General features: G+C 56.9%; 1 protein-coding gene across 1 annotated transcript in view; it reads left to right on the top strand.

The window, feature by feature from the left end:
• Positions 1–591: 591 nt before the first annotated feature.
• The window catches only part of MAN2B2 (mannosidase alpha class 2B member 2), a 28,504-nt gene continuing 3,632 nt past the window's right edge, over positions 592–25,463 (top strand). Inside the window, exons 1-17 of the mRNA XM_057704656.1 lie at positions 592–598; positions 1,216–1,379; positions 2,618–2,764; positions 4,939–5,044; positions 8,431–8,603; positions 10,308–10,396; positions 11,030–11,207; positions 12,498–12,696; positions 13,589–13,776; positions 15,099–15,237; positions 16,435–16,568; positions 18,219–18,493; positions 19,190–19,381; positions 19,903–20,155; positions 21,313–21,423; positions 21,500–21,692; positions 24,205–24,342. Of these exons, the coding sequence (XP_057560639.1) occupies positions 592–598; positions 1,216–1,379; positions 2,618–2,764; positions 4,939–5,044; positions 8,431–8,603; positions 10,308–10,396; positions 11,030–11,207; positions 12,498–12,696; positions 13,589–13,776; positions 15,099–15,237; positions 16,435–16,568; positions 18,219–18,493; positions 19,190–19,381; positions 19,903–20,155; positions 21,313–21,423; positions 21,500–21,692; positions 24,205–24,342 (2,686 nt within the window). The remainder of the gene's footprint in view (positions 599–1,215; positions 1,380–2,617; positions 2,765–4,938; positions 5,045–8,430; positions 8,604–10,307; positions 10,397–11,029; positions 11,208–12,497; positions 12,697–13,588; positions 13,777–15,098; positions 15,238–16,434; positions 16,569–18,218; positions 18,494–19,189; positions 19,382–19,902; positions 20,156–21,312; positions 21,424–21,499; positions 21,693–24,204; positions 24,343–25,463) is intronic.

Genomic DNA, 25,463 nt, shown 5'->3' with positions numbered 1-25,463 from the left:
ATGGTAGGGCTGGCGTCTCTTCTTCACTCAGTGTGGACCAACACTGTCCAACTTCAGAGCATCTCTGCAGTCTGTTAGTCTGTCTCCTGCTGTTACATCCTTTGTGACTGGCGTTTAGTCCACCTGAGCTGCTGTAGCAGGGCACCAGGGAGGGGGCTTAAGCAGCAGACATGTATTTTCCCATAGTTCTGGAGGCTGCAAGGCGCCAGGGAGGGTCCAGGGGTCGGGGCAGCTTCTGTGACAGCCTCAGGGGCTCACTGTCCTCCACTAGGGGGATGTCATTTCACATCCTGGGCAGCTTACAGCACAGGAGCAGTCTTTCTAGAACAGGCTCTGTCACGCCCAGCCTGAGAGGCTACTTGAGGGTCTGTGTTCCGTGACCTTGGTTCCTGGCAGCAGATTGTAGTCAAGCAAAAGGGCCAGGGCCACATGTGTTTTGGCCGCTCCAGTGAGAGGCACCTTGACTCCACATGGAATCTGAGCACCGTGAGGAGAACACAGGGTGCTGGTGGCGCCACTGCAGCAATGCCACCTTGTTCCCAATGTCACAAGTGGGCACCCGGCCTGTGACCTCTTCTTGATCCAGGCATGATGGCACGTGAGAGTGTGAAGCATGGCCTGTTCTGGGTGTTCTAGGGAAAGAAGAGCCTGACCCCACTTTGTGGTGTGTGGGAGTGTGTAAGATGGACACACTGGCACCATTTCCAGTCAATCCTTGTGACATCTGTGTTCCCTGTCCTCTAGGGCAAGTGACCGGCCTGGGGGCTCAGGCTTGTCTTGATGGGCAGACTTCCTGGAGCTTCACCCAGTGCCAGTGACCTCCCCACAGCAACGTGGACCCCCGCGTCCTCTTGCTTCCATCCTTCCTCAGTCCCCAGTGTCTGTCCTCCGGGAACCTGACCCTCAGCTCAGTGGGAAACACTGGGAGAGACTCAATGGAGGGGCTTGGGCATTGGGTGAGGAGAGCCAAGCCTAGAAGGAGGGAATCTGGCAGACCCCACGGGGAGATGGCATTTGGAATTTGACTTAAATTTGGAAAGGGAGGGTAAGTGCTGGGAGGTGTGGGCGGAGTGCTGAAAGGCAGCCAGCCAGTGCCAGCAGCATCACCTCAGCCCAGGCCTCCCACTCCCTTCCCAGTCCCTCCCCCAAGGGGCGGAGAGCTGGTGCTGGCTAGGGTGGCCCCTCCTCCACTGGAAGTCCCTGAAGTTGCCAGAGCCAGCCCGTTCCTGCAGGCCTCTGGGATGGGGCCTCTGCACTGGCTGCCCCTGCTCACGCAGCTGCTGTTACTGTGGCTTCTGGGAGCCCTGCCTGAGGTCCCCATCAGGGTCTTCGTGGTGCCCCACAGCCACATGGACGTGGGCTGGCTCCACACAGTCCAGGTAGGTGCCTGGAGCCGCTCCCCACCCCACCCCTGACTGCAGCATCCTCTGCATCCCGGATCCCACGGGGTCGGCCAGGAGCATCTGGAGTCAGCCAGGATGGAAGTCCTGATCTGCTAGGGGCTGGCTGAGTGGCCACCTTGGCCTGGTCACTTCCTTCGCTTCTTGAAGATTTGTAGAAGGAAGGAAGGAAGGAAGGAATGAACCAACAGGGGCAGAAAGCAAAGGAGAGGAAGTTTCTGATTTCCTTAGCTTTCTGGGGCAGGTGACTGCATGGTGTTACCTAGGCCTCCTCGATGTCAGTTTTGGAAGGAGGAAGGAAATACATGAATAAATGGACAAAATCCTTCGGGATGTTGGTTATAATACTTTACATGCGATGTTAATAACCGAGTAGCTCATTGTAAAGACAGAGGGGCAGCAGGAGGCCTTGACGCAGCCTCTGCGGGTGGCCACCCACCTGGCTGTGGAGCTGCTGACCTGTGGGGATGCGTGCCTGCCACCCCAGTTTACAGAAGGGGAAACTGAGGCCCAGAGAGGGTGGGTGCTGCCCAAGGTCACCAGAAACAGCTGCCTTGCCTGCTGACTCCCTGCCTAGAGCTCTTTGCATTCCTTTAACGAGCATCTCTTGGCCCCACGGTGTGCCAGCCTGACTCAGGTGGGAAGCCACCATGGCTCCATCTCTGGGGGCTCCCAGCCTGGGGGGAGGCAGGTACATCCGCAGGGGTGACCCAGGGGTCGGCTCCTCTCCGCTTCAGCTCTCAACACCCGCTTCCCCATCCTTTCATCCCAAGCAGGCCCTTCAGGGTCCCTGGACCTCACCCCCTGGGGCCCCTGGGCTTGAGTGTGCTGTCCCCCCGTGGCAGCCTCAGGGCTGCCAGCATGCCCTCTGGGAAGCTGTCCCCAACCCTGGGCTGGGCTGGCCTGTCCCTCTGTCTCACAGAGTGCCCCGTCTGCGTCCTCATGTTTCTCCTCAGGAGGCCACGTTTTGTCAAAGGGGGTCCACCCGTGTCCTCTCTCAGTGCAGCACTCACCGTGCGTCTGGCACAGACTGGGCCCCGGGGCTCCCTTGTCGGAAGAGGAGGGGGGAGAAGAGGGCAGGGTCCGGGGCAGGTTTGGTGTAAGTGCCAGTGGCTCCCAGATCCTGTGTCTCCTTGTCTTTTCTTCCTTGTACCCTGGGACCAAGCCCTGCGCGATCCCCCGTGGGGCTGGAGTGATGGTGGCACCCCTGTCCCTAGGAGAGCATGCGGGCTTATGTCACCAATGTCTACACCTCGGTGGTGGAGGAGCTGACCCGTGAGAAGAGGCGCACGTTCATCGCCGTGGAGCAGGAGTTTTTCCGGCTGTGGTGGGATGGCATTGCCTCGGACAAGCAGAAACGCCAGGTGAAGATGCCCCCCACGGTGGTCCTCGCAGGGGAGCCAGGACAGGAGTGATCTGGGTGTCCTGGTGATGACCCTTCAGGAAACACCTGGGGCAGGGCTCTTTGTGGCCAGGGCTGGCCTGCTTAGCCCAGGAGGCCCAAACCTGGCTGGGCTGTCCCCAGGGCATGGTTAGATCAGGGATGCGGTCAGGCCCATGCCCAGGAGACAGGTTTGTGTTAATCCTGCCTTTCTGGCTGTTCACGCACAACTGCAGCTCTGGCACCCAGCCGGGCTCTCAGCTGGTGTGAGTGGGGTCACCTCCGACACTGGGCACCCCGGGTGGCCCTGGGCCCACACACTCTCCCTTCATTTCTGCGTCTGCCTGGACCCCGTAGGCATGGGAGCTGGTGACCCAGCCGGGGGTGCAACCCTCCCTGTGGTTTCAAGGCTGGGGGCAGATTAGCTTCACACATCACAGGGAGGCAGAGGCCCCGCTCCACGGAGGGGCAGCCTGGGACTACGTCCTGCTCCCACCGCCCCATGTGCTCACAGGTGGCGACGGGACTCTGTCAGCTGCCCGTCCCACACCTGTAAGCGGGCGTGACCTCTCTCCTCAGACAGGCCGCGCCCAGAAAGTGCATATGATGTAAGCACCTAGGAGGCCTCTCTGTACCTTGGTCCCCTGCAGGCATCGCCTCCTTCAGAACAGTCACTGACCATGAAGCGCGCAGGCCCAGCGACCTGCTCAAGGTCGCAAAGCTCAGAAGGTGAAGCAGGACTTCCACCAGGTGCCCCCGGAAGGGGGTGTGACCCTGCAGGCTGTGGAGCCGCGAGGATCAGCCTCCCATCTGATGGGCTCTGCCACGTGCCAGGCACTGGGCTAGGACTTTGTACACATTACTTCATTGACTGCTCCCAACAGCCAGTAAGGTGGAGATATTTACCCCACTGTGCAGAGCTGGTCCAGGTTCAGAGAGGGCAGGCCGCTGCCTCATGGGCACACAGCTTATACTCGACAGTTGGGATTCTGGGTCAGCCTTCCGACCATAAGTGGGACTCTCCAAGGTCGCCAGTGGTTGGACCTCACTTTTTACACAGACACCCCCAAACCCAATTGTCTGTCTCTTACCCTGCATGAGAGCTGTGGCCTGGCTCTAACCTGGGCTGACAACTCAGTAGCACCGGCCTGGAAGCGAGGGTTTCTCCCTGCTTAGTTCTGGCTGACTTTCCAGTGTGTGGACAGTGCCCAGTATGCAGCAGGTGCTCATTCAAAACAATACACAGCAGGCGTCATTCACAATTCCCCGAGTGAGTGAACCACAATTCCTGCGCCTTCAGAAGTCAAATCCAAACCACAGTCTGTACAGGGCAGGTGCCCTCACTGCCATGGCCCTCAATGCATGTATCTACGATACGTGTCGTCCAGTCACGTGACAAATGCAAACTGAAGAACTCTCTACAAAATTACTAGCCTGTAATCTTCAAAATGTTAACCCCATGGGAGGAAAAGAGAGGCTCAGGAAGGGTTGTGAATTAAAGGATTACAAACAGAAATGACAGTAAATGCAAGTCAAGATCCTAGACTGAATCCTGTACAAGAAAGACGACATTCCTGGAACAAGTGGCAAAATTTGAGTACCGTGCGTGAATTCAGTAGTAGCGTTCTTCATGTTAAATGTCCTGATTTTGATAATTATATAAAACTTGTAATGATCTGTTCTTGTCAAACACACGCTGAGGTATTAGGATAAAGACAAGACATTGCTAACTTGTATGTTCAAGTGGTTTAGAATAAACACACTACGTATACAAAGAGATGGTGGAGAATTAACCAGTATTAAACACCAAAAATGTGTTAGCGTTTTTTAAAGAGATACCCTGTGAAAGGATTTATGGGAGCTCTTTGTACAATTCTTGCACATTTCCCAAAAGTGTGAGATTTTTTCAAAAGCAAAACTTGTAAATGTATATACTTATATATACGCCTGATGAAGCAGCAGCTGTGGGCCAGGTGCTGTTCTAGGCGCTGGACGCTGTGCTGACCAGGCCAGACCGTGTCCTGCTTTTGCAGAGTCAATGAGGGTGAGGGGTTTGAAGGAAGGACCGTGAGATGCTGTAGGCATGTGCCCAGCAAACACCACCAGCTCAGCTCGGGGGTTGTAACCTGGCTTTTTCTCTCTGCCCACAATGCCAAGGTCCGCCAGCTGCTGGCTGAAGGACGCCTGGAGTTTGTCCTCGGAGGTCAGGTCATGCACGACGAGGCTGTGACCCACGTTGATGACCAGATCCTGCAGCTCACAGGTTCGATTACCCTTCCCCAGACCCAGGGTCCCTTGGGCCTCCTGCTGGGCTAGGACTGGGTGTCTGAGCCTCGGTCCTGGGCTCCATCGTCTCCTCTCAGCAGGAGACTGTGACCAGGAAAATCTGTGATTGGTTGGTGATTTTTTCACGGCTCTGCCCTTGAGTTCGTGGCTTAAGAGTGTGGATTCGTGTCCAGATGGCCAGGCTGTGTCCTGGCTCCGCTCATTCCTGATCCACTGACCCCGGGCAAGCGATTCAACGTTATGAAGCCTGAGTTTCCTCCTCCATGAAAGTGTTTGATGATGAGGTGAATCCTACCTCAAAGGGCTGTTATCTAGAGTAAATTGGGTTAATGCAAATAGAGCACATTTAGTTCCATGTGTGCGTCCCTAGCAAATGCTCAGTAAAGTCAGATGCCATCCTGCTCATCACCTCAACCAGCAACTGCTCCACCAACACCACCACCTCCAGTGCCAATATGAGCACCATCACAGGCGCCACTACAACCATCACCATCGCCATCTTCATCAGCTCCAACACCACCACCTCCAACACCACCATGTCCAACACCAACTCCGTTTCCACCACTAACACCTTTACCACCACCTACTCCATCCCATACATCCTCCACCGTCACCACATGCTCCACCACTGCCACCACTGCCACCACCATCACCGTCTTCATCACCTTCAACAGCACCACCTCTTTTGACACCAGAGCAAACTCCACCACCACCACTTCAAGCATTATCTTCACATCATCATACTAACAGCACCCCTACTACCATCTAAACCATATCACCTCCACCATCACAACCACCACCACCAAGAACAACAACAACACTTACCCCACTATCATCACCACCTCTGGCACCATCATCACTACCTCCACCACCACAAGGACCACAAGAAACACCACCAATATCACCTCTACCATTACCTCCTACAGCCCAACCACCTCTGACACCATCACTGCCGCTGCCACTACTTCAAGAATGAACTTTAGTAACACACAAACAACAGCACCTAAAAGAAAGCCTCCATCACCACCACCACCACCACCACCAACTCCAATGCCAACTCTACCACCGCCCGAACCACCAACATCAATGCCAACACCATCACTGGCAGCTTAAAAACTTCACCACCACCTGTACCAACGTCATCACCACCACCATCACCTCCACCACCACTATCCCCTCCATCACCACACACACGGGCACGAAGGGCACATTCCTCTCCACTTAACAAGCTTTGTCACAGTCAGCACTTCACACAACCCTAAAGGCAGGGTGGGGAAGGCCATCATGGTCTCAGGCTCCTCTTGCAGAAGAGACACTAAGACTGAGGCTGAAAGAAGAGAAGGCGTCAGCGGATGAGTCAGGACTGGCTGCAGCGTGAGACTGAAGCTCTGGCTTGTCGTCACTCCCCTAAAGAGTGGCCCCAGTTCCGCCCTGTGTAGAAAACCAAGATGGCATTGGATTTTTTTCTGGGGAAATTCTTTACACTGTCTCTTCTTTTACCTCCTTAATCTGTGGTTCCTTCCTTCGGAGATGCTACTGCCTTATTTCTAGATGTAAATGGGAAAGTGGTGGGGATTTTTAAGTTTTATTACGTAAACTCCAGTGTCTCCAAAATGCAGCTGCAGGCATCACCTGCTGGGAGCCACCTCCTCCTGCCTCCGGCTACTGTTGGCCCGTTCCAATGACAGTGCTGCTGGTGCTTTCGGGCACAAGGTTTCCTGTCATTCCTACCCAAACAGCTCATCTTCTACTCAGCTGAGTCTCACGGGCCAGGAACCTGCACTGGGGTCAGAGTATCTTATCACCGTGACCTACAGGTCGCCTCTGGCAGTGACCAGCATCTCACTCTTCTCTGGGCCCCAGGGTTCAGCCTAGGGTCTGGCCAGACAAGGGCTTGTGGGCACAGAGGGAGGGGATCTCCTCGAGGGTGCCCACCGTGACACAGCTGTCACCTCCGGGCTCAACCCACCATGCCCACTGCCCAGACCACCCCAGAGCTGACCCTGCAGCCCTGACCTAGAGCACAGCAGCTAGGGTCCCAACCAGAGCAGGTTCCCATCACTCTGGGCCAGGAAGTGCAGCGGTTCCCTGTGGCGTGCTTCCTCCCCGGGCAGTTCTCTGACACCGCATTTCTGAGACCAGCCAAGCTCCCGGGACGCACAGAAGATAAAGATTGATTTCCTCTCACAACAACCTCCTGTTCTAAATAAAAGATGTACCCTTATTTCCGTCAGTCCCAGGGCAGTGCTGGAGATGGGTAGGCTTACAAAACCCCACTCACAGACACTGAATTTGAGGCTCAAGGGCTGCCGAGACTTACCCGAGTGACGGTGCCAGCAGGTGAGGGTCGCAGATGTGACCTGAGCCTGGCCCAGTCAGGCAGGTACCTCTTAGCTCAGACCCTCTCCCTGGTGGCTGAACCAGGTGCTTTCCCATCTACTCTCTCCTGGTGGCCCAGATCAGCCTGGTGGCAGGTGGTGTTCTTCAAGCCCCATGTTCCAGACGAGGAAACTGAGGCTCAGAGAGCTACATGGATTTGCGTGCAGCCAGTAGCAGAGCTGGACTCCAACCAAGTCTGTCCTGCTCCTGCTCTGCCTCTAACGTGTGGCCCCAAGTGTGGGGAGGTGTGTGTAACAGGGAGGAGGGGTGTACACCAGACGCTCAGGGGCCCCTTTTCAAACCACTCATCCCTAGGGTCCCAGACAACTGCCTGTGAGTCGTGTCCGTGGCGGGCGGTACTTCTCAGGCGTGTCGGGTGCGAGGTGCTCGGCCAGACCTCACTCTCCTGGATCCCTTTCCTCCTGCTGACCTTTGATGAGCCCCTGCTGAGAGTCAGGCCCTGGACAGGAAGGAAGAGGCAAGGAGGTCACCATGGCCACCTCTCTCCTGACTAGATCTTGTTCTTGGGTCTGCTCACAGCTCTGTCCAGAACGCTGGAATCTTCTGGTCCCAGCCAGTGTCCCAGCCTGGGGAGTGGGTCAGTGAAAGGCAGTGTGACTTCACACCAGTTATGTGATGTCTCTGAATCTTAGTTCTGTCCCCTTAAAATGCAGAGCAGAGCCGCCAGCTGATGACATTTGGGGGACATCGTTGGGGACCTTTACTCAATGGCTTATTAAGTCTGGGATTCTCTGCGGCTGTCGCCCTGATGTCTAGCTCAGTGTGGTCACTTGTGTATCATGAATGCATGAGTGAATGGCTGACTACTCTGGGATGGAGCCCTCTGTGCTGGCATCTGTTGCAGCAGGACCCTGCTTGACCTGGTAGACATCCCTCCAGGCCTGGAGAAGGACAGGGGGCCCTGAGGGAGTGAGGGAGGGACGGGCCACCGTTCACTCACTGAGGAGGCTTATCTCTTCGCAGAAGGACATGGGTTTCTCTACGAGACATTTGGGGTCCGGCCGCAGTTCTCCTGGCAGGTCGACCCGTTTGGCGCATCCTCCACGACCCCCACTCTATTTGCCCTGGCGGGCTTCAACGCCCACGTCACCTCCCGGATTGACTACGACCAGAAGGAGGCCATGCAGAGGGACCAGGTGGGTGCTGAGCCGCATCCGCTGCGGCTGGCTCGCCTCTGCTTCTCCCGCTCCACTCCCCCCGCATCTGAGAGCCCCTGTTCTCCAGAGCATTCGGGATGCTCTCGGCCACACAGGCCATTGGGCGGACCAGGCCCATCCTTGGCTCTGCGGTGCCCTCCAGCACGAGCGGCCCCCTCTTCCTGCATGTCCAGCTGCTGGCTGAGCTGCAGGCCCGTCTCGCATGCCTGCTGCTCTGGGTCCCCTCCCCCTGGCAGCAGGGCTCGGCTTGGACCCCTTTCTTCTTTGAGTCTCTGAGGGGCCTAGAGCATCCCCCACTCAGTAAACCGTGCTCGACGCAGGGAGGAGGCGGCTGGGGGTTCAGGGTGGCTGGGTGAGAATGACTCTTCCCGTGTGTGGGCAGCTGGTAAGGAGCGACTGTAACACTAAACACCCAGAGCAGACGCGGCCTGTGCCACCTGCGAAATGCCAGGCCTGCTGGGACCCGCTGCCCTCTGCGTTTCCTTTCATCCTCCCAGCAGCCCTATGGTGTGGCTGTTCGCTTCCTGGGGCTGCCTTAAGAGGGGACGAAACCTGGAAACTTCCAACAACAGAAAAGGGTTGCTCACAGGGCTGGAGGCCGCAGCTCCGAGGTCATTCCTGCACAGGCCTCGCGCCGTCTCAGGGCGTCAGGGAAGGCTCGGCTCCAGGCCTCTCTCCGCTTTGCTGGCCTCAGGCCTCCTTGGCTTGGAGATGGCCGACCTCTCCCTGTGCTTCACAGCATCTCCCTCTGTGCATGTCTGGGTCCAGTTACCCTTTTTATGTGGACCCTTGTCATATGGGGTCACGGCCCAACATCATGACCTCAGTTTTACTCAGTTACCTCTGCGGTGACCTCATTTCCACATAAGGTCATATGAGGTACTAGGATTAGGAATTCACTATATGCTTTGGGGGACACCACTGAACCCGTAACAGATAGGTAGTGCTAAGATTATCCCATCTTACCCGTGGGGAACACACACCCACGCAGGTACGGCTTCTGTGTGGCATCACCCGGGGATAAAGTGCTGCACAGCAGGGGTAGCGTGGCCAGCAGGAGTCATCAGAGGGCATTTGTGCTCTCGGTGGGCACGAGACGTAGCTGTTTAATGAGCCCCCACCGATAACCACACCGAACCCTGCGCACACGTGCTATGGCAGCTCGATTCTCCTGCAGATACATCTGTGAGCTGGTGTGGCTCCCGGATTTCAGGGCAGAGACCGAATCACAGAGGAGTCGGTGGACTGAGTGTGGAGCAGGAGCTGGTGCTCACAGAAGCAGGGTTTTATCCCTGTTGTGTAGCCCTGAGCACGTTCCACCCATCAGAACTTGAAAAATGGATGTACCCTTAGTAAGAGGTGATGAGCTCCCTGTGTCAGGGGCCATTCAAGCAGAGTTAGAGAGAGTATGGCTGGCCGATCCTGGCCCAGAGTCCTGCCCTGTGGAGAGGTGGGGTGAGAGGGTGGGCAGGCACCTGCTGGAGGGCAAATTCCTCAGCCCCTGTGGCTTTGGGATGTCAGGAGGAATCTTGAGGGGAGGCAGCAGAGGGACAACTTGATTATGAACCACTGAGAGAGGAGCAGGGTGCAGGCCGCCATGAGACTCGGGGGGAGGGGTGTGGAGGGGGAGCCCAGCAGGCATGTTGCCCCTGGGCCCTCACTCTGTTCCCTCCGGGTTTTCAGCAGCTGCAGTTCGTGTGGCGAGGGTCCAGGTCCCTGTTGGCGCAGCAGGAAATCTTCACACACGTCCTGGACCAGTACGGCTACTGCTCGTGAGCACTGGCCTTGGGCCAAGCCCCGTTCCATGCACTGTCCCTGTATCACCTCCGCCACGACCCTCACACCCACGCCTGAAGGAGACACACTGAGCGCCCATTTTACAGAAAGAACAACTGAGGCCTAGACACCCAGCCAAGGTCCTGCAGTAGCAGCTGTGGGGCAGCAGCATTGGGCTCAGCCGGCAGCCCCAAGGCCCCCACATCATGGGAACAGCCCCTCCGTGGGCTGTCTGGTTGGACGGCCCTGGGTTCAGTCCCCATCTGCCTCATTGTACCTGTGAGTCTCGGGGCAGGGGTGAGCCCCTCTTTGAACAGGGGACATTGGCAGCAGGATGAAGGGGCAGTTGGGAGGAGAGCCCGGGTAGGGATTCACCAGCAGGTTCTGTGCGCCCTGAAGGGTGATGTGCCTTAGGGCCCACAGGGCAGAGTCGTGGCACCTTCTGTTCACAAAGCTATCCTCTGCTCACCACTGCCCTGCACATTACATTGATGGGAGACAGAGGCCCAGAGCAGGGTCGACAGGCCCAGATGCTCTTTGACTTTGCTGAGCCCTGCCTGCCCGCCTGGACCACCTGCTGCCTCCCTTCCCAAGGTGAGGTCCTCCAAACACTCCTCTCTCTCTCACAGTAAAGGGTTTTCTTGGGATGGAGAACCCATCTTCCCAGACCCACCCAGCGATGGGGTGTATCCCGTGATGGATGTACCTGTCACGGAGGAAACCATCTCAGACTACATCTCTCTCCTACTCAACAATGTATTCGATCGGTTCACCTGGTTCCGGACACCATACATCCTCTGGCCCTGGGTAAGTTGGGGTCCCAGGACCTCGTTCCTCAATGCTGCTCAGGGATTGCTGGGATGGGTCTGGCCCCGGCACCTAGGACCAGACGGGACTGGTGTCCGGCTATGACCAGGTGTGTCTCCATGCAGGCAGTGAGCCAGGCAGCCATCCCAGCCCGGGCTCCGTCCACCTTCCCTGCACATCCTAAGCCCTCACTCACTCTGCCAGCTCCTTCCCCCACCCTGGGTCACCACCAGAATCTTATGCCTGAAGCGCAGCCCCTCACCCAAGTAGGCCTCCAGTGTCTGCCCAGCTCTCCCCTCCTTTTCCCTTCCCACTGCTGGGAGCAGAGGCCTAGGCCTGAATCCCAAATTCCTACCCAGGGGCCGTGAGACTTGGAACACTTCGAGCCTCAGTTTCCTCGTCTGTCAATGGGGATGATGACGGCACCCGCTCCACAGGCTCTGTCTGAGGTCAAGTGGGAAAGGCGTCCCCAGGGGACAGTGCCCGACACTGAGTCGTCACTGTGGACCCCGCTAAACTTTGTGGAGCACCGACTGTGTGCCGGGCACTGTTCTATGGGTTATATTGTCTCACCCATTCACTCTGCCCCGTTGGGCCTAGAGGCAGGCACATGGCAGCCCATCTGCAGACAAGGGAACTGTGAGCCAGAGAGGTTAAGGAACCTTCCTGAGGCCACACAGCTCCTTAGCAGGGCAGCCAGGCAAGTGGAATTTGTGTTCATACTCCATCAGATAAGCTGACAGCCTGTGTCTTAGCTCTTGACTGTCTATTTGATGGTGATCTTAAGGACCATAAATGTGAGTCATGGCTGTATTATTACTGTTCATAATTATCATATTTTTGTAATTAATGGTATTGATAACCATTGATACTGATGGGCTTTAAGAAATGTCCAGGGAGTGAAATAAGTGAGACAGAGACAGAAAAATACTGTATGATCTCACTTATTTATGGCATCTGTACAACCAAACTCATAGAAAATCATCAGATTTATGACTGCCAGAGGTTGGGGTGGGGCAGGGGGAAATGGGAAGGTTGTCAAAAGGTATGAATGTCCAGTTATAAGATAAACAAGTACTGTGAAAATAATGTCCAATGTGAAAAAAAAAAAACAGAGAAAAAATACTCATGGGATACAGGGGATAGAACTTATGAGCCACTTCGAGGGCTTCAGTGCCCACCGCAGCGTGTGGGAGGGTGGTCATTGGGGCTTGAAGAGGAACTCACACTGCTTAGACTGGGACCTGCTCCCAGAAGCGCAGGGCATGGCTCCCATTCCCTGGGTTGCAGGGATGTGACAGGCAGTTCTTCAATGCCTCGGTGCAATTTGCCAACATGGACCGTCTAATGGACTACGTCAACAAGCTCACACCCGAGCTTGGCCTCTCGATGGAGTATGCCACGCTGAGCGACTACTTCCGAGCCGTGTACTCTCTCCAGATCTCCTGGCAGGTCCGAGACCACAGGGACTTCCTGCCCTATTCCTCAGGTATGAGCCTCTGGGGGTCAGGGATGGTGATTTGGTCCCAGGGAGGTGTCACCAAAGCCCTGACATCTGCTTTCTGTGTCGGCTCAGCTCTGTGCTGGGGACCCCCGAGGGCAACTGGAAGAGCGGGCCCTGCCCCACCTGCCCGTCCCACCCGGACCTCCTAGGATTGGGGTGCAGCTTAGGTGGGCTCAGTGTTGTGCAGCTCCCTCTCTACCCTTTCCTTCCCTTCCAAAGCGGGGCTAGGATGATGCCCACCTGCAGCATTGGTTCTGGTTAGGACACTGCCCTGACTCACGATTGACCTGAGTTGTTCTTGCCCCTTGGAGACTTAGGTCACAACCTCGATGTCAAGGGTCAGGACATAGGCTGCTGGTTTCCCTCAGCCCCCACTGCCCCTCCCATCCATCCTTGCTGGGCTGCCAGAGGGACCTCGCTGAGATGCAAGCTTGTTCAGGATCCCCTTTGCCCTCAGAGTCACACAGAGGGGGCTCCCAGCACTCCAGGCCCTTCTCCTCTGGATCCTGCCCTCTGTGCCCTCATCCCACTCCCTCCTCCACTGAGGTCCTCCAGGATCTTTGCTCACAGGCCATCCCAGGGTCCCGATTACACATTGGGATTTTCGTTCCCATCACAGTCCCTCAGTACCAGAGCATCTCCAGTCCTGCCCCAGGCCAGCATGCCCCTCTCATCTGCCCGGAACCTACAGAGTTCCTGGACAGATGCTGGCCTGGATGGGACAGGAGTCCTGAGATCCCTGCCCACCCCAGGCTGCCTCCCTACATAACCCAGGAAGATGCACCTCTGGCCTCAACTTCCTCAGCCCTATCCAGACTGGGGCTTAGAGGGCTCCATGGGCAGGACCTCACACCCGCTCCTGGTCTTTTTCTCCTAGAAATGTTTCAGTCCTGGACTGGATTTTACACATCCCGGAGTGGGCTTAAGGGGCTGGCGAGGCAGGCCAGTGCTCTGTTGTATGCCGGCGAGTCCATGTTCACACGCTACATGTTGGCTCCCCACCGGTTCCTGGACGAGGCCTGGGCCCTGCAGCAGCTCCAGCAGCTCCGCTGGGCAGTCTCCGAGGTAATGCACTACCTCTCAGGGACAGGAACAGGATTGGAACCTCCTGGGTGTGTGCTTCCCCCTCCCCAGTCCAGAAAATCCTCCCAGTCCCTGGTCACTATAGGTCCACTCTCCAGATGAGAACACTGAGGTCACCTTGGGGCACAAGACCCATGCATGATGAAGCTGGGTCAAGCCTAGGACCACAGTCTGCCAGCATCCAGCTGCTGGTTTCAGTAAGCTTCAGAGCCAGATTCACCCAGAGGGTAAAGGGCAAAGTAGAACAGCAATGATGTCCAACAGTCCTGCCTGGATTCAAATCACAGCTGAGCTGTGTGGCCTCAGGCTAGTGACGTTCCCTCTCTGAGCCCTAATTCCCACCCTGGACAACGAGAATGACATGAACACCCAGGAGGACGATGGGCCATTGAATGTGATAATACACACAACCTGCTGGGCTCTGTAGCTGCCAGAAAGGAAGCTGTTCATAAATGTCCATCTGGGACTTCCCTGGTGGTGCAGTGGTAAAGAATCTGTCCTGCAATGCAGGAGATGAAGGATCGATCCCTGGTGGGGGAACTAAGATCCCACATGCCATGGGGCAACTAAGCCCACTTGCCTCAACTAGAGAGAGGCTCACAAGCCCCAACAAAGACCCCACGCTCTACAAGGAAAGATCCCGCATGCCGCAAAGAAGACTTGGTGCAGCCAAAAATTTAAAAAATAGTAAATGCATAAATGTCCATCTCCATTTGTCCCCCACTGTACAGATGGAAAAACTGAGACCCTGGAAGTCCTATAACTTGTCCCGTCACCTAGTCAGAAATGGGCCAAGCCAGGCAGGACATTCGTAGTTACCTGAAGCGAATTGTTGGCATGACTAGTCATTGTGTGTGGGGTGAACGGGTTAACTTTAGCATCACCAGAGTAGGGGGGAATGTGGCTTCACCCCATGGAGACTGTTTCCCTTCTGTGAAGTGGAGGTCATCCTGCTCCTACGTGGTGCAGACAAGTGTCAAGGTCATATACAGAGCATGCCTGGAGCAGCTTAGCAGCACTTAAGGGATGACTCACCACAGAGGTGAAGCTGGGGAAGGTCCCTTCTAGAAGTCTGTTGTCTGTCCAAGGCCAGGGACTCCCATATCTGTTTTCTCAATTGGGCAAGTTTATCAGCCTCTCTGACCTCAGTTTCCTCTTCTGGAAAGTGGGAGGAACCCCCACCTCCTCCACTAGCACCTGGTGAGAGGGAATGAGAGCCAGTGCCCAGTAGGTGCCAGGAGAGTAGGTGCGGAGCAGAGGCAGCTCCTGACCCCACTCTTGTCCTGATCCGGCGGGCACCACAGGTCCAGCACCACGACGGCATCACGGGGACTCACACACCCAAGGTGAGTGACATGCTGGTGGAGCACCTGAGCGCCGGGATGCAGGGGGTGCGCGAGCTGATGGCCTCCATCATCCAGGACAGGTCCCCAGCCCACGCGGGTAAGCGAGGCCCTTGCAGTGGTCCCTGAGGTCCGGCAGGGTCTCGGTCCTTACTGGGAAGAGAGCCTGCGGGACCAGGGAGTGGCCTGGCCAACCAGGCTTCAGACTTGGAGTCCCCATTCAGGTGTGGTCCTGACCCTCACACGAGCTTGGGCAGGCACCTTCACGTCTCCCTGTTTCCTGTCTCTGATAGATGAAGGGCTGGTGTGACAATGAGAGGGAGTAATAAGGGCTAACAGGGTTTGGAATATGCTAAGCACACTGCTTGCACAATTTTGGTGTGATGCCTCACACCTGTCTGTAAGCGGGAACGGCTACTGTCCTCACTTCATAGCTGAGGACACACACAGAAACACAGAGGTCGTGCACCTGCCCAGGTCACACAGCTATGGTTGGGACCCTTAGCCCTGCACTGCCCAGCCTTGCAGAGACGATGCCGGTGTGCTGGGGACCTGGCTCCCAGCACTCCCTCCTGAGCGCAGCGTGGGGGCACTTCATGTCAGGGCTGCCACTTGACCGGCCTCTTTGACTATGATGGTTTCACATGCTGAGGGTGACTGCTCATCCCATTTGCCTGGAACTGACAGGCTTCACCCCTGAAAATCCTGGGCAAACAAAGACAAGTTCACATCCCTGTAGGTGCACGAGGCCCGCCGCACCTTCCCCAGGGTCCACACTCCGCCTGCTCCCTGTCGCTGTCACTCCCCACTCTGGCCTGGCTGCTCGCCTGAGCTACTCTTCCCTGCCATCTCTGTCTGTGTCCAATGCCATCCTATCCTCAGGCTCTGGAAGGACCCTGGGGACAAGAGGTGCAGCAGACAGCACGCCTGCCCAAGGGGATGGAGGCTGGGAGGGAAAGACAGTCTCAGAATGAGAGCGAGAACTGGGGTCTGATTCAGTGCCAGGTGGGCCAGTCCGTTCCCTCGAGCTCACAAGGGCGGCTCCCGGAGCAACGGGTGGATGGAGACACCAGAAAGGCACCCAGCCATAGAGCTGCGCAGGCAAAGCTGGGGGCTGGAACGTGCGTGAGGTGCTCAGGGATCCAGAGTCTTCTATGAGCCCACGCGTCTGCCTGTCCCGCCCCGCTGGACTCTGCAGGGCCGGTCTCACCTGCCTCAGGTTCCCCCGTTCCGAGGGGCACCCAGGTGTGTGGAGTGTGTCAGGTGGCGGCAAGCAAAGCCTGTCTTCTGTGCACAGGCCCAGAGCCTGGGGGGCACTTTGCCGTGGTCTACAACCCCCTGGCCTGGACGGTCACCACCATCATCACCCTGACCGTGAACTTCTCCGAGGTCAGCGTCACAGATGAGTCAGGCCACCCCGTGCCTGCGCAGGTAAGGCCGGAAAATCCTGCCTCAGGTGCCCCTGCTGTTGCTGTCCCTGCTCTGGACTGCCCCCAGCCCCAGAAGTGGGAGCTTATAAAAGTGAACCTGTGACAACCCCACCGTCACTATGAGGACACTGCCGTGGGGGTGAGTGTCCATCAGGGTCCGTGGGAACCACCCAAGAGGCTGGCCATAGACTTGAGGCATCTGACTTGGCCAAAAGTCCCTTCTTCTGCACCCTCTCTGGAAAGCCTCACGGTGGTCTGGGCTGCGTGGGAGGCATCCTCCCCTCCTTTGGGAATATATGTATATATTCCTATGAAAGTATCCATGTTGCGTGGGGATGCCATCAGGAGTCTTAAATGTGCATCGTTATGGAGGTGCTGTGTTAAGGGCTGGGCCCAAGCTGCCTCTCTCTGCAACACTCACATCCAGTGTGATGTGTGGTTCCCTCCTTGTCTCTTTCCACAACCTGGGGCTGGACGTGATTCCAGAGGGCCCCTGACCTGTCACCCAGGTGATCCTTGCCTGGGGAGGTGGGGGAGGTGCTGCCACCATTCAGTCTTTGGGCAGGCATTCTCCAATGCACACTCTAGGCCTGGCCCTAAGCTGAGCGCTGGTCCCCGGACGCTGGAGTCACCATGGGGTTCAGGGAGCAGAGAGAGAAGTGGATGGTTAAGGTGTGGAGTGCAGACCTGGGTGCCAGGGCAGCAGCCCTTCGCTGAGGCTGAGGAGGAAGGGTTTTCTGACATGGTCGGGGAGGGGAGGGTGTTGGTTTCAGCAGAGCCAACACACAACATCCCCCTCCCCACCCATAGACAATACCCACTAAGAGTAAATGCACTTACGTATTCTCGAACACCTACTATGTGTCAGGGTTCCTCTAGGTGCTGGGGAAACTTTAATAACCAAGCAGATAAACGTCCCTGCACAGAAGGGGGCTCATATTCTAGCAGGGGGATCCAGGCAGGAACAAGCGTAGAAGAAAGTGTAGAATGTGATAGATGGTAACTGTGGTGGAGGAAAATCTTCAGGACAGTTTGGGGGGTGTAGGGTGGGGACCAGGTGTCTGCTTTAGTTCAGAGGAAGGGCAGGTGGGAGGGTGTGAGGGGCAACATGAGTTTGTTAATAGTCCCCCCTTATCTGCCTCCCAGGGGCTCAGAGATGGCACCTGCTCCCAGAGAGTGAGGGGCTCCCCTGCACGGACACAGTGTCCTCATCCAATACTCCCTTCCCTAAATCAGATGCCATGGAGATGGGGAAAGGCCTGGAGGGACTACCTGAAACCCCTCCACGGGGACATTGGAGGACAGAGAGAAGGGAGCTCCCTCCAGAAAGGAGGCCCTCCAAGTAGAGGGAAGAGAGTGAGCAAAGGCTCAGAGGCAGGAAACAGCAGAGGCTGCTGCGATGGAGGGCAGTTGGATTTGCAGCCACAAAGGAGGAGGGAAGAAGGAGGGAGAAGAGGCTGGGCCTGGACCCTGTGAGTAGGGAGGATGCAGGGAGGGGAACCCAGCTCAGCCCAATGATGGATGTCCCTGCTGCCTCAGCAGGTAGTGAGCACTCCATCCAGCAGGTGTGTAAGCCTGGGGTTACTAAGGAGACTGTGGTGTATTCCAACACTGACATCCATCATTTCACCCCAACCTGCTGGCCTTGCAGGTCCAGAACTCAAAGGAGTCGCCGTCTGCATATGACTTGCATGTCCTGACCACAATCCCAGGACTAAGCTATAAGCACTACATCATCAAGCCCATCAGGAGGGCCCAGGAGGACACTCAGCAGCCTGTGGCCAGTGTGGCCAGCACCAGTCAGTTTGGCCGCAGACTCAGGAGACATGCTGGGAGAGTACGCAGGCACCTGGTGTCTGTTAAGAATGACTGCTACACCGTCTTCCTGGATAAGGAATCCAACCTGATGCACAGTATCTGGGAGAGGTAGGGTGCAGCTATTGCTGGCTCTGAGGTGGAGGCATGCCCTGGGACCTGGGCATGTAACACCCCACCTGGGTTTCCATTTCTTCACCTGCATGGCGAGGATGTGATGGTGGTGAAGTCCCTTGCAGTCAGGCCAGCTTTATTTCTAGTTGTGTGGGTCTAGGCCAGGCCACAGAAGCAGTCACGACCGACAGGATCCAGGATGAGTGATCAACAGAAAGTGTGGGGGAGTAGCAGAAATGAGGTGCAGCCCCAGCATATTCTGAGCCTTCCTTATCAGGCTAGGAAAGGTGGAGTCTGCTCACCAGCTTTGGGCTCCATCATAGCTCAGGCCCCACACACCTTTCACCTCCCCCAAGGCCCTGGCAACTGGAATCTACTTTCTGTTTCTCTGGATTTGCCCTTATGGACACTTCATGCAATGGAATCACATCATATGGTCCTGTGTAGACTGGCTTCTTTCACTTCTTGTCATGTTTCCAAGTTTCATCCATGTGGCAGCATGGATGAGAACCTCTTTCCTCTTCAGGGTGAAACAATATTCCATTGCCCAGATATGCCCCTTAGGTCCTGCAGAGGTCACTTTCATTCACTCTCGGTTGCAGGCTGGTGTCTGCACAGAGGCTTTGCAGCCAGGTTCCTACCCTGAACCTTGTCCATGATAATAACGCTGTTTTCTTTCTCCTGCCTCTGCAGGCAGAGTAAGCGAACCTCACATGTGACCCAGGAGTTCATGGAGTATGATGTGAATGGAGATGTGTATCATGGCTCCATTTCAGATAATTATGTGTTTACACCCAATGGTAATGCAAAGCCAGCGTGGGAGGCTGTGGGAATGGAGATCGTGGAGGGGCAGCTCCTGACCGAGATCCGGCAGTACTTCTACAGGTGAGGTCGGCCCCCCTCGTTGTGCGCAGTGCTCAGCAGGTGCTCGCCGGCAGGTGAAAGGGGAAATGAGGGTCCATCTCTGGTCCAGGCACCCAGCTCCGAGACCTGCGCTTGGCACACGGTTCTTCCTCAGTGAAAGGTCAATGAAGACATGAGTAGCTCCAGGCTCCGCAGCCCTCACTGTGCTTGCCTGCGCTGTGTCACCTTGGTGGATCTAAGTCCAGAGGGGGGAGCAGGAGCCCCCGGTGGCAATGACATACACAGGAGAGCAGTTCTTGTGGTGTCATTAGCAGCACAGACCTCAGCAACCCAGGCCGGGCCGGGTGCTTGGTGCCTACAGGGAAGTGGGCGCCTCCTGTTACAGCGCCCAAGAAGGCTCCCTGCCCACCAGGCCCTGCCTGCAGGAAGGAGGGAGGGAGGAAACCAGGAAGGAGAGGTAGGAAGGAAGGAGAGGAGAAGGGAGGGGCGTCCAGAGCCCCCCCCCCCCAACACCTGAATCACCTCTTCTGCTTCTCCTCCAGGAAGGCGGATGACAGGGCTCCCACACACGCCATCTTCTCCCGGCTGGCGCGCGGGCCGCAGGGCCCTGCCGGGGAGCTGCTCTGCCACCGTGTAGAGCAGGAGTACCAGGTGGGCCCCTTGGCACTGAACCGCGAGGCCATCCTGAGGACCAGCACCAACCTGAACACTGGGCAGGTCCTCTACTCGGACAACAACGGCTACCAGATGCAGCGCAGGCCCTACAGGCATGACGTGCTGAACACCATCTCTCGGGTACGCCCGGTGGTGCCCCCTGGGCACAGTGGCTGCAGAGACACCCCATGGCCGTTCTCCAGAAGGCGGGAGAGACCCCATAAGCCCCAGTGGTCGGCAGCAGAGGCCTGCAGGGGACTCTCTCCGAGTCCCCACTGCCCTGTGTGTGCCGTTAGGGGCTCAGGCCCAGGCTGCTTCAGACCTGGTGTCAGAGCTCTGGTGCCACCGCGTGTGAGGAAGGTCCCTGAGGTCTCCTGTGTGCACCTCGTGTGCTCCTCTGTCCCATGACTGACCATCTGGGGGCGGCTCTGAGGAGGAAGCAGCGGATGCCTGTCTAGGCCCGAGCGGGTGTGACCCTCCGAGGCTGCTCTCAGCTGAGCCACGGCCTGGTTGCCTGGGACACGGTGAGCGAGGCTGAATTCTGAAGTCAGCCCGGCTCCGAGATGCTTCCCCTCCAGCAGCAGCACCCGGGCAGGTCCTCTGTCTCCCGTGGGCCTCAGCGCTCTCCTGGGAAAGGGAGGAAGCTCCCCCAGAGCTGTGCGGTCAGTCGGCTGGGTTGACCCTGGAGCCGCGCCAGGCTGGGCACCTCCTAAGCCTCAGTCGGTGTCAGTTCTTTCTCCTTCCAAGGGGGCCCTGTGTGGGGGTGGGGCCCCTCCCTGCTCGGCCTTCCTTGGGAGTCTGTTCCCGTTTCTCCCTGCTGGCGGGTCCTCAGCCCCGTGGCCGGGGCTCCAGAGAGTCCAGGCCCCTCAGCCCGGGACATGTTGCCACAGCAGAGTGAAGGGCGTGAGCTGAGTGACCGCTTTCCAGCCCAGACACGGCCCTTTCCTCTTGACGAGCACGGGCTGGGAGCTAGCGCAGGCCGTACTGGCACACACGCCTTCATTCCCTCCCCGCAGCAGGTGTGCAGGGGGGCACTGGGGGCGGTTTTACTGATGGAGAAACTGGGGCATCGGTGCCTGAGTTCCCCGGCTCATACGATCAGGGAGCAGTGGAGCTGAACTTGAATCCCAGTGCGTCCGTCTCAAAAGCCAGAGCCCCTCACCATCACTAGCAGAGCTGCCCTGAGCTGCCGTGGTGCCTGTGCAGGAGGCTGGCTGGGGCCAGAGGGGGATTCCAGACCAGGTGGCCTGCCTGGCCCATGGCCCCGCCCACCAGCCTGACGCTGTGTCTGTCCGCAGAATTACTACCCCATGGTTCAGTCGGCCTTCATCCAGGGCAGGCGAAGCAGGCTCGTGCTGCTGTCCGAGCAGGCGCACGGCGTCTCCAGCCAAGGGAACGGGCAGGTGGAGGTAGGAGGAGCCCCTCTGGCCACCCGCGGGCACGCCAGGGGCCAGGCGCGGCCGGTCAGGCAACGCTCCCCTGCAGGTCATGCTGCACCGGCGGCTGTCGGCCAACCTCACCTGGGACCCGGATGACAACCTCACACTGAACGACCCATCGGTTGTCCACCCCGTACTGTGGCTCCTGCTGGGACCCCGGGCACTCACCACGGGCCTGCGCCAGAGGAGTGGGCTGGCGCTGCAGCACAGGCCGCTAGTGCTGCTAAGAGAGCTGAGCGGTAAGAGGGCGCCCTGCCAGTGCACCTGTCACCACGGCCCCAGACCTGTCCAGGGCAGGAAGGGACCTCAGGGACCTCAGATCCAAGCCCCTCATTTTAAATATGGGCATACTGAGGTGCAAAGGGGTTCAGTGACTCATTCAAGGTCGTAGTGCTAGTAAGTGCAGGGCTGGGACTCACCCCCATCCCTCCATACACCTTTACCCTGCGTCTCCCCCGTTTTCTCCTCTGAGGTGCCTTTGTCTCTCTTAATGTGATACATGTCACCATGTTACTCCAGGTCCAGAGGCTCAGCATTTAAAAGACTGGTTTTATTTAAATTAAGGATGCGGTCACCAGGTGAGGGTCCTTCTAAGTATATGGTCTGATCGGCAAAGCTATCCATTGTCTCCAGTGAGATGTCTGTAGGTTTATAGTCCTACAGTTCTGTATTTTTACTGCAACGGCGAATGTGAAATACATTAAACAATGATTGCACTTAAAGATGGTACAAGGAGCAGCCTTAAAGAATAAAAGACCTGGACACAACTTGGTATTTTTCTGACAACAGGCATGCCTCATTTTATGTGCTTCCCTTTATCGCATCTTGAAGATATCGCCTTTGTTAGAAACCAAATCTGTGTGGCAACCCTGCGTGGAGCAAGTCACTCCGCACCACTCTTCCAGGAGCGTCTGCTCAGGTCACATCTCTGGGTCGCATTTGACTGGTTCCCACAATATTTCGGATGTTTTCATCATGATTGTGGGTGTGATGGAGATCCGGGATTAGTGATCTTTGATGTTGTTATTGCAAATGATTGCAACTCACTGAAGGCTCACGTGATGGTTAACATTTTTTTGCAGTAAACTCTTTTTTAATTAAGGTATATAATTCTTGATATAATGCTACTGCACACTTCTTAGGCAAAAATACTGTATAAACTTACTTTTATACCCACCGGGAAGCAAAAAATTCTTAACTGGCTTTCTTGCAATGTTTGCTTTACTGGAACTGAACCCACAATATTTCCAAGGTTTGCCTGTAATCTATAAACAGTTTTCTGTTTCTACTCACTCGCAGACGTTTTCATGAGGGTGTACTTTTAAGGTTCTCCCTGTTTGAGTTTTAGAGCCAGACCTTCCCAGGGCATTAGCAAGCAGGTGGGCTGTAGCTGGCTCATTCACTGAGCATTTATGGAGTGCCTGCTGTAAGCTGCAAGTTGCACATGCATTAGACCCAGCCCTAACCCTGAAGGATTCCTCAGGGGCGGTCCATTGGGTTCAGGGTAGAGAGGGAGCTGTGCTGAGGAGGGGGCCTGATGCCTTGTAGGTTTGGTGGAATTTGAGACCCTGGGCCAGATGGGGTTAACAGATCAACTTCGAGGGATATGAGTGGATGTCCTCTTGTTTGGAAGTAAAGAAACGGAAGGGGCAGCTGGGCCTGGGGAGGCCCCTGAAATGGAAGAAGGAGCTGGACAAGAGGCCTGGCCAGGTGGGAGGCAGGGCATCTCTGGGCCTCTCGGGAGCAGGCGTTCATGTCCATCTCTCCCAGGACTGCCAAGAGCTACCTGCCCGGCCACCTCCAGGTCCAGGTGCAGAGTCCCAGGACAGGGGACGTGATGGCCAGCAGGGTCGGAGTCTGCTGCTGGGTCAGTCAGTGGTTCCTTCCAGGCCGCTGGGAGCCTCTCCCACAGAGGCGCTGCTGCCACAGTGAGAAAGCTCCGGGGCTGTGGTCAGCTCCAGCCACGGGTCCCACCCTGGGCTCTTCTGCTTGCACGTGAAACAAACCAAAGCTGATCTAACTGAGCCACAGGGAGACTTTATTCTGAGGCCGACACACTCGAGGGAAGGGCTGGGGTGTAATTGTGCCTCGTGCTGGCCCCTTCATGGGGCTGTCCGTCTCCCCTCTTCTGTCACCTGAGCTTCTCTCTGTTTGCAGACCTTCCTTCTCCTCCACCTGGCACGTGGCTGTGAACAGCTCTAGGGCCGCATGTCTCCCTCACCCAAAAGGAACTGAGACTCAGACTCAGATCTCAAGAGCAGAGATTCCAGGGAAAGAGGCTGATTGGTCCTGATTGTGTCCCATGACCAAGGCTGAGCAATCACTGTGGCCTGGGGTACGGGGAGGAGGTGGCGGCTCCAGCTGGAGCCCAGAGATGAACAGAGATTTTCCTGGAAGGAGGAGGGCTGAGATCCCTCTGAGCAGAGACAGCGATAGATGACCAGCACGGGGAGCTGGCCTCCCAGACCTTGAATGGATAACAGGGATCTGAGTGAATTTCTTGTGCGGTCTGGGAGGAGCAGAATCCCCTCTCTGGACCTCCTCTCCCCATCTGTAGTTGGAAATGGCTGGAAGGGATTCAAGGCTGTTTGGGGCATTTGCACCGGCAGATGCTTCAGGCTGCCTGCAGTGTGGGCTACAGGCGGGAGGGGTGGGATCGCGGGTGAAATGTGGGGCTCAGTGGGGTGAGCTCCGAGTGCTGGGAGGAGAGTTTGGCCCAAAGCCTCTCCTTGTCGTCCATCTGCCTTGCAGAGACAGCCCAGAGTGGCCCAGGACCCTGGCAGCAGGAGGCTGTGACACTGCCCCCAAGTCTTCACCTGCAGACCCTCAGCATCCCCGGCTGGACGTACAGCTCGAACCACACAGCGCACCAGCGGCGTCTCCAGAAAGGTGAGGCGGGTGTGCAGGCGTCCAGAGTCACTCCTCCACCGCACGTCAGCCAGGTCCCAGAGCCCGTCACCAGACAAAGGGGCTCTCCTCGGCGTCGTCCAGGCTCCGTGAGGTCACTTGGTTCCCTTATCTGCTAAATGAGGAGACTGAGGTCCACAGAGAAGCAGGTCACTCTGCAGCCAGGGACGAGGTGGGCCTGGATGCCATCCAGACAACAGTGCAAGTGTACAGAGGGAAGCGCCCAGCAGGGCATCAGGGAGGGCCTCCTGGTGGAGGAAACAACTGCCAGCATCCAACCAGTCACGTTGCCAAAGCCCCTGCTGCACCTCGTCTGCCCCTTTGCCCTCTAAGCATCTCTAGGAAGGGTTGACTGTGCCCCAGCCACCCTCCGTTCCCGGAGACCCACCCAGGGCTGGCACTCTCCAATGGAAGGGTCGGCGGAATTGGGAGAAAGAGGAAACGGACGAGGCAGAGGCCAAAGATCATCTTTGTCCAGTAACGTGGGGGTTGGAGACGTTGGCCCGATTCTGCATCCACGGGGATTCCTAAGGCTGACGCCCAGCGTCTCCACCCCCACCTGTCACAGAAGACGAGGTGGGGGGGGCCACCTCCCCTGCAGTGGCGGAGCCTTCCCCACCCACGTGCCTGAGGCCAAGCCCACGGAGATCACGTGTCCAGGAGGCAGCTTGAAGCAAAGAGAGAGCGGGGCCGGGCTGGGCAAGTGCCTCCTCCTATAGGGACGTGGGTAAGGGACAGAGTCGGGGGGCCACAGGGGATGGCGTGGGGTCCCCTGCTTCCTCAGACGCGTGACCCTCAAGTATCACCACCAGCAGCATCGTTTCAGCACTAGGAGTGGGGAGAAGAGATACTTTTTTTGAGAGAAGAGGTTTTGTAGACCCCTCGAGCTGCAGTGAGAAAGAGCCCATGATCGCCCTGTCGTAAGCCAGCACAAGGTCACGTCCCCCTGCACTGTGTGGGGGTCAACAGGGAGGCCCTTCTCATAGGGTCACAGCGGTGGAGGCTGTGTTACAACACGTCTCCTCCGTCTTGGAGGCAGGAAAAAGCTTCTGTGAGACATGAACCAAAGCCTTTGCTCATGGTGGGTTGGCCTCACAGTTACG

This window comes from Hippopotamus amphibius, chromosome 13 (genome assembly GCF_030028045.1).
Source record: "Hippopotamus amphibius kiboko isolate mHipAmp2 chromosome 13, mHipAmp2.hap2, whole genome shotgun sequence".
In the NCBI taxonomy this organism is placed as follows: domain Eukaryota; kingdom Metazoa; phylum Chordata; class Mammalia; order Artiodactyla; family Hippopotamidae; genus Hippopotamus; species Hippopotamus amphibius.
This window is presented reverse-complemented; position numbering and strand designations above follow the sequence as displayed.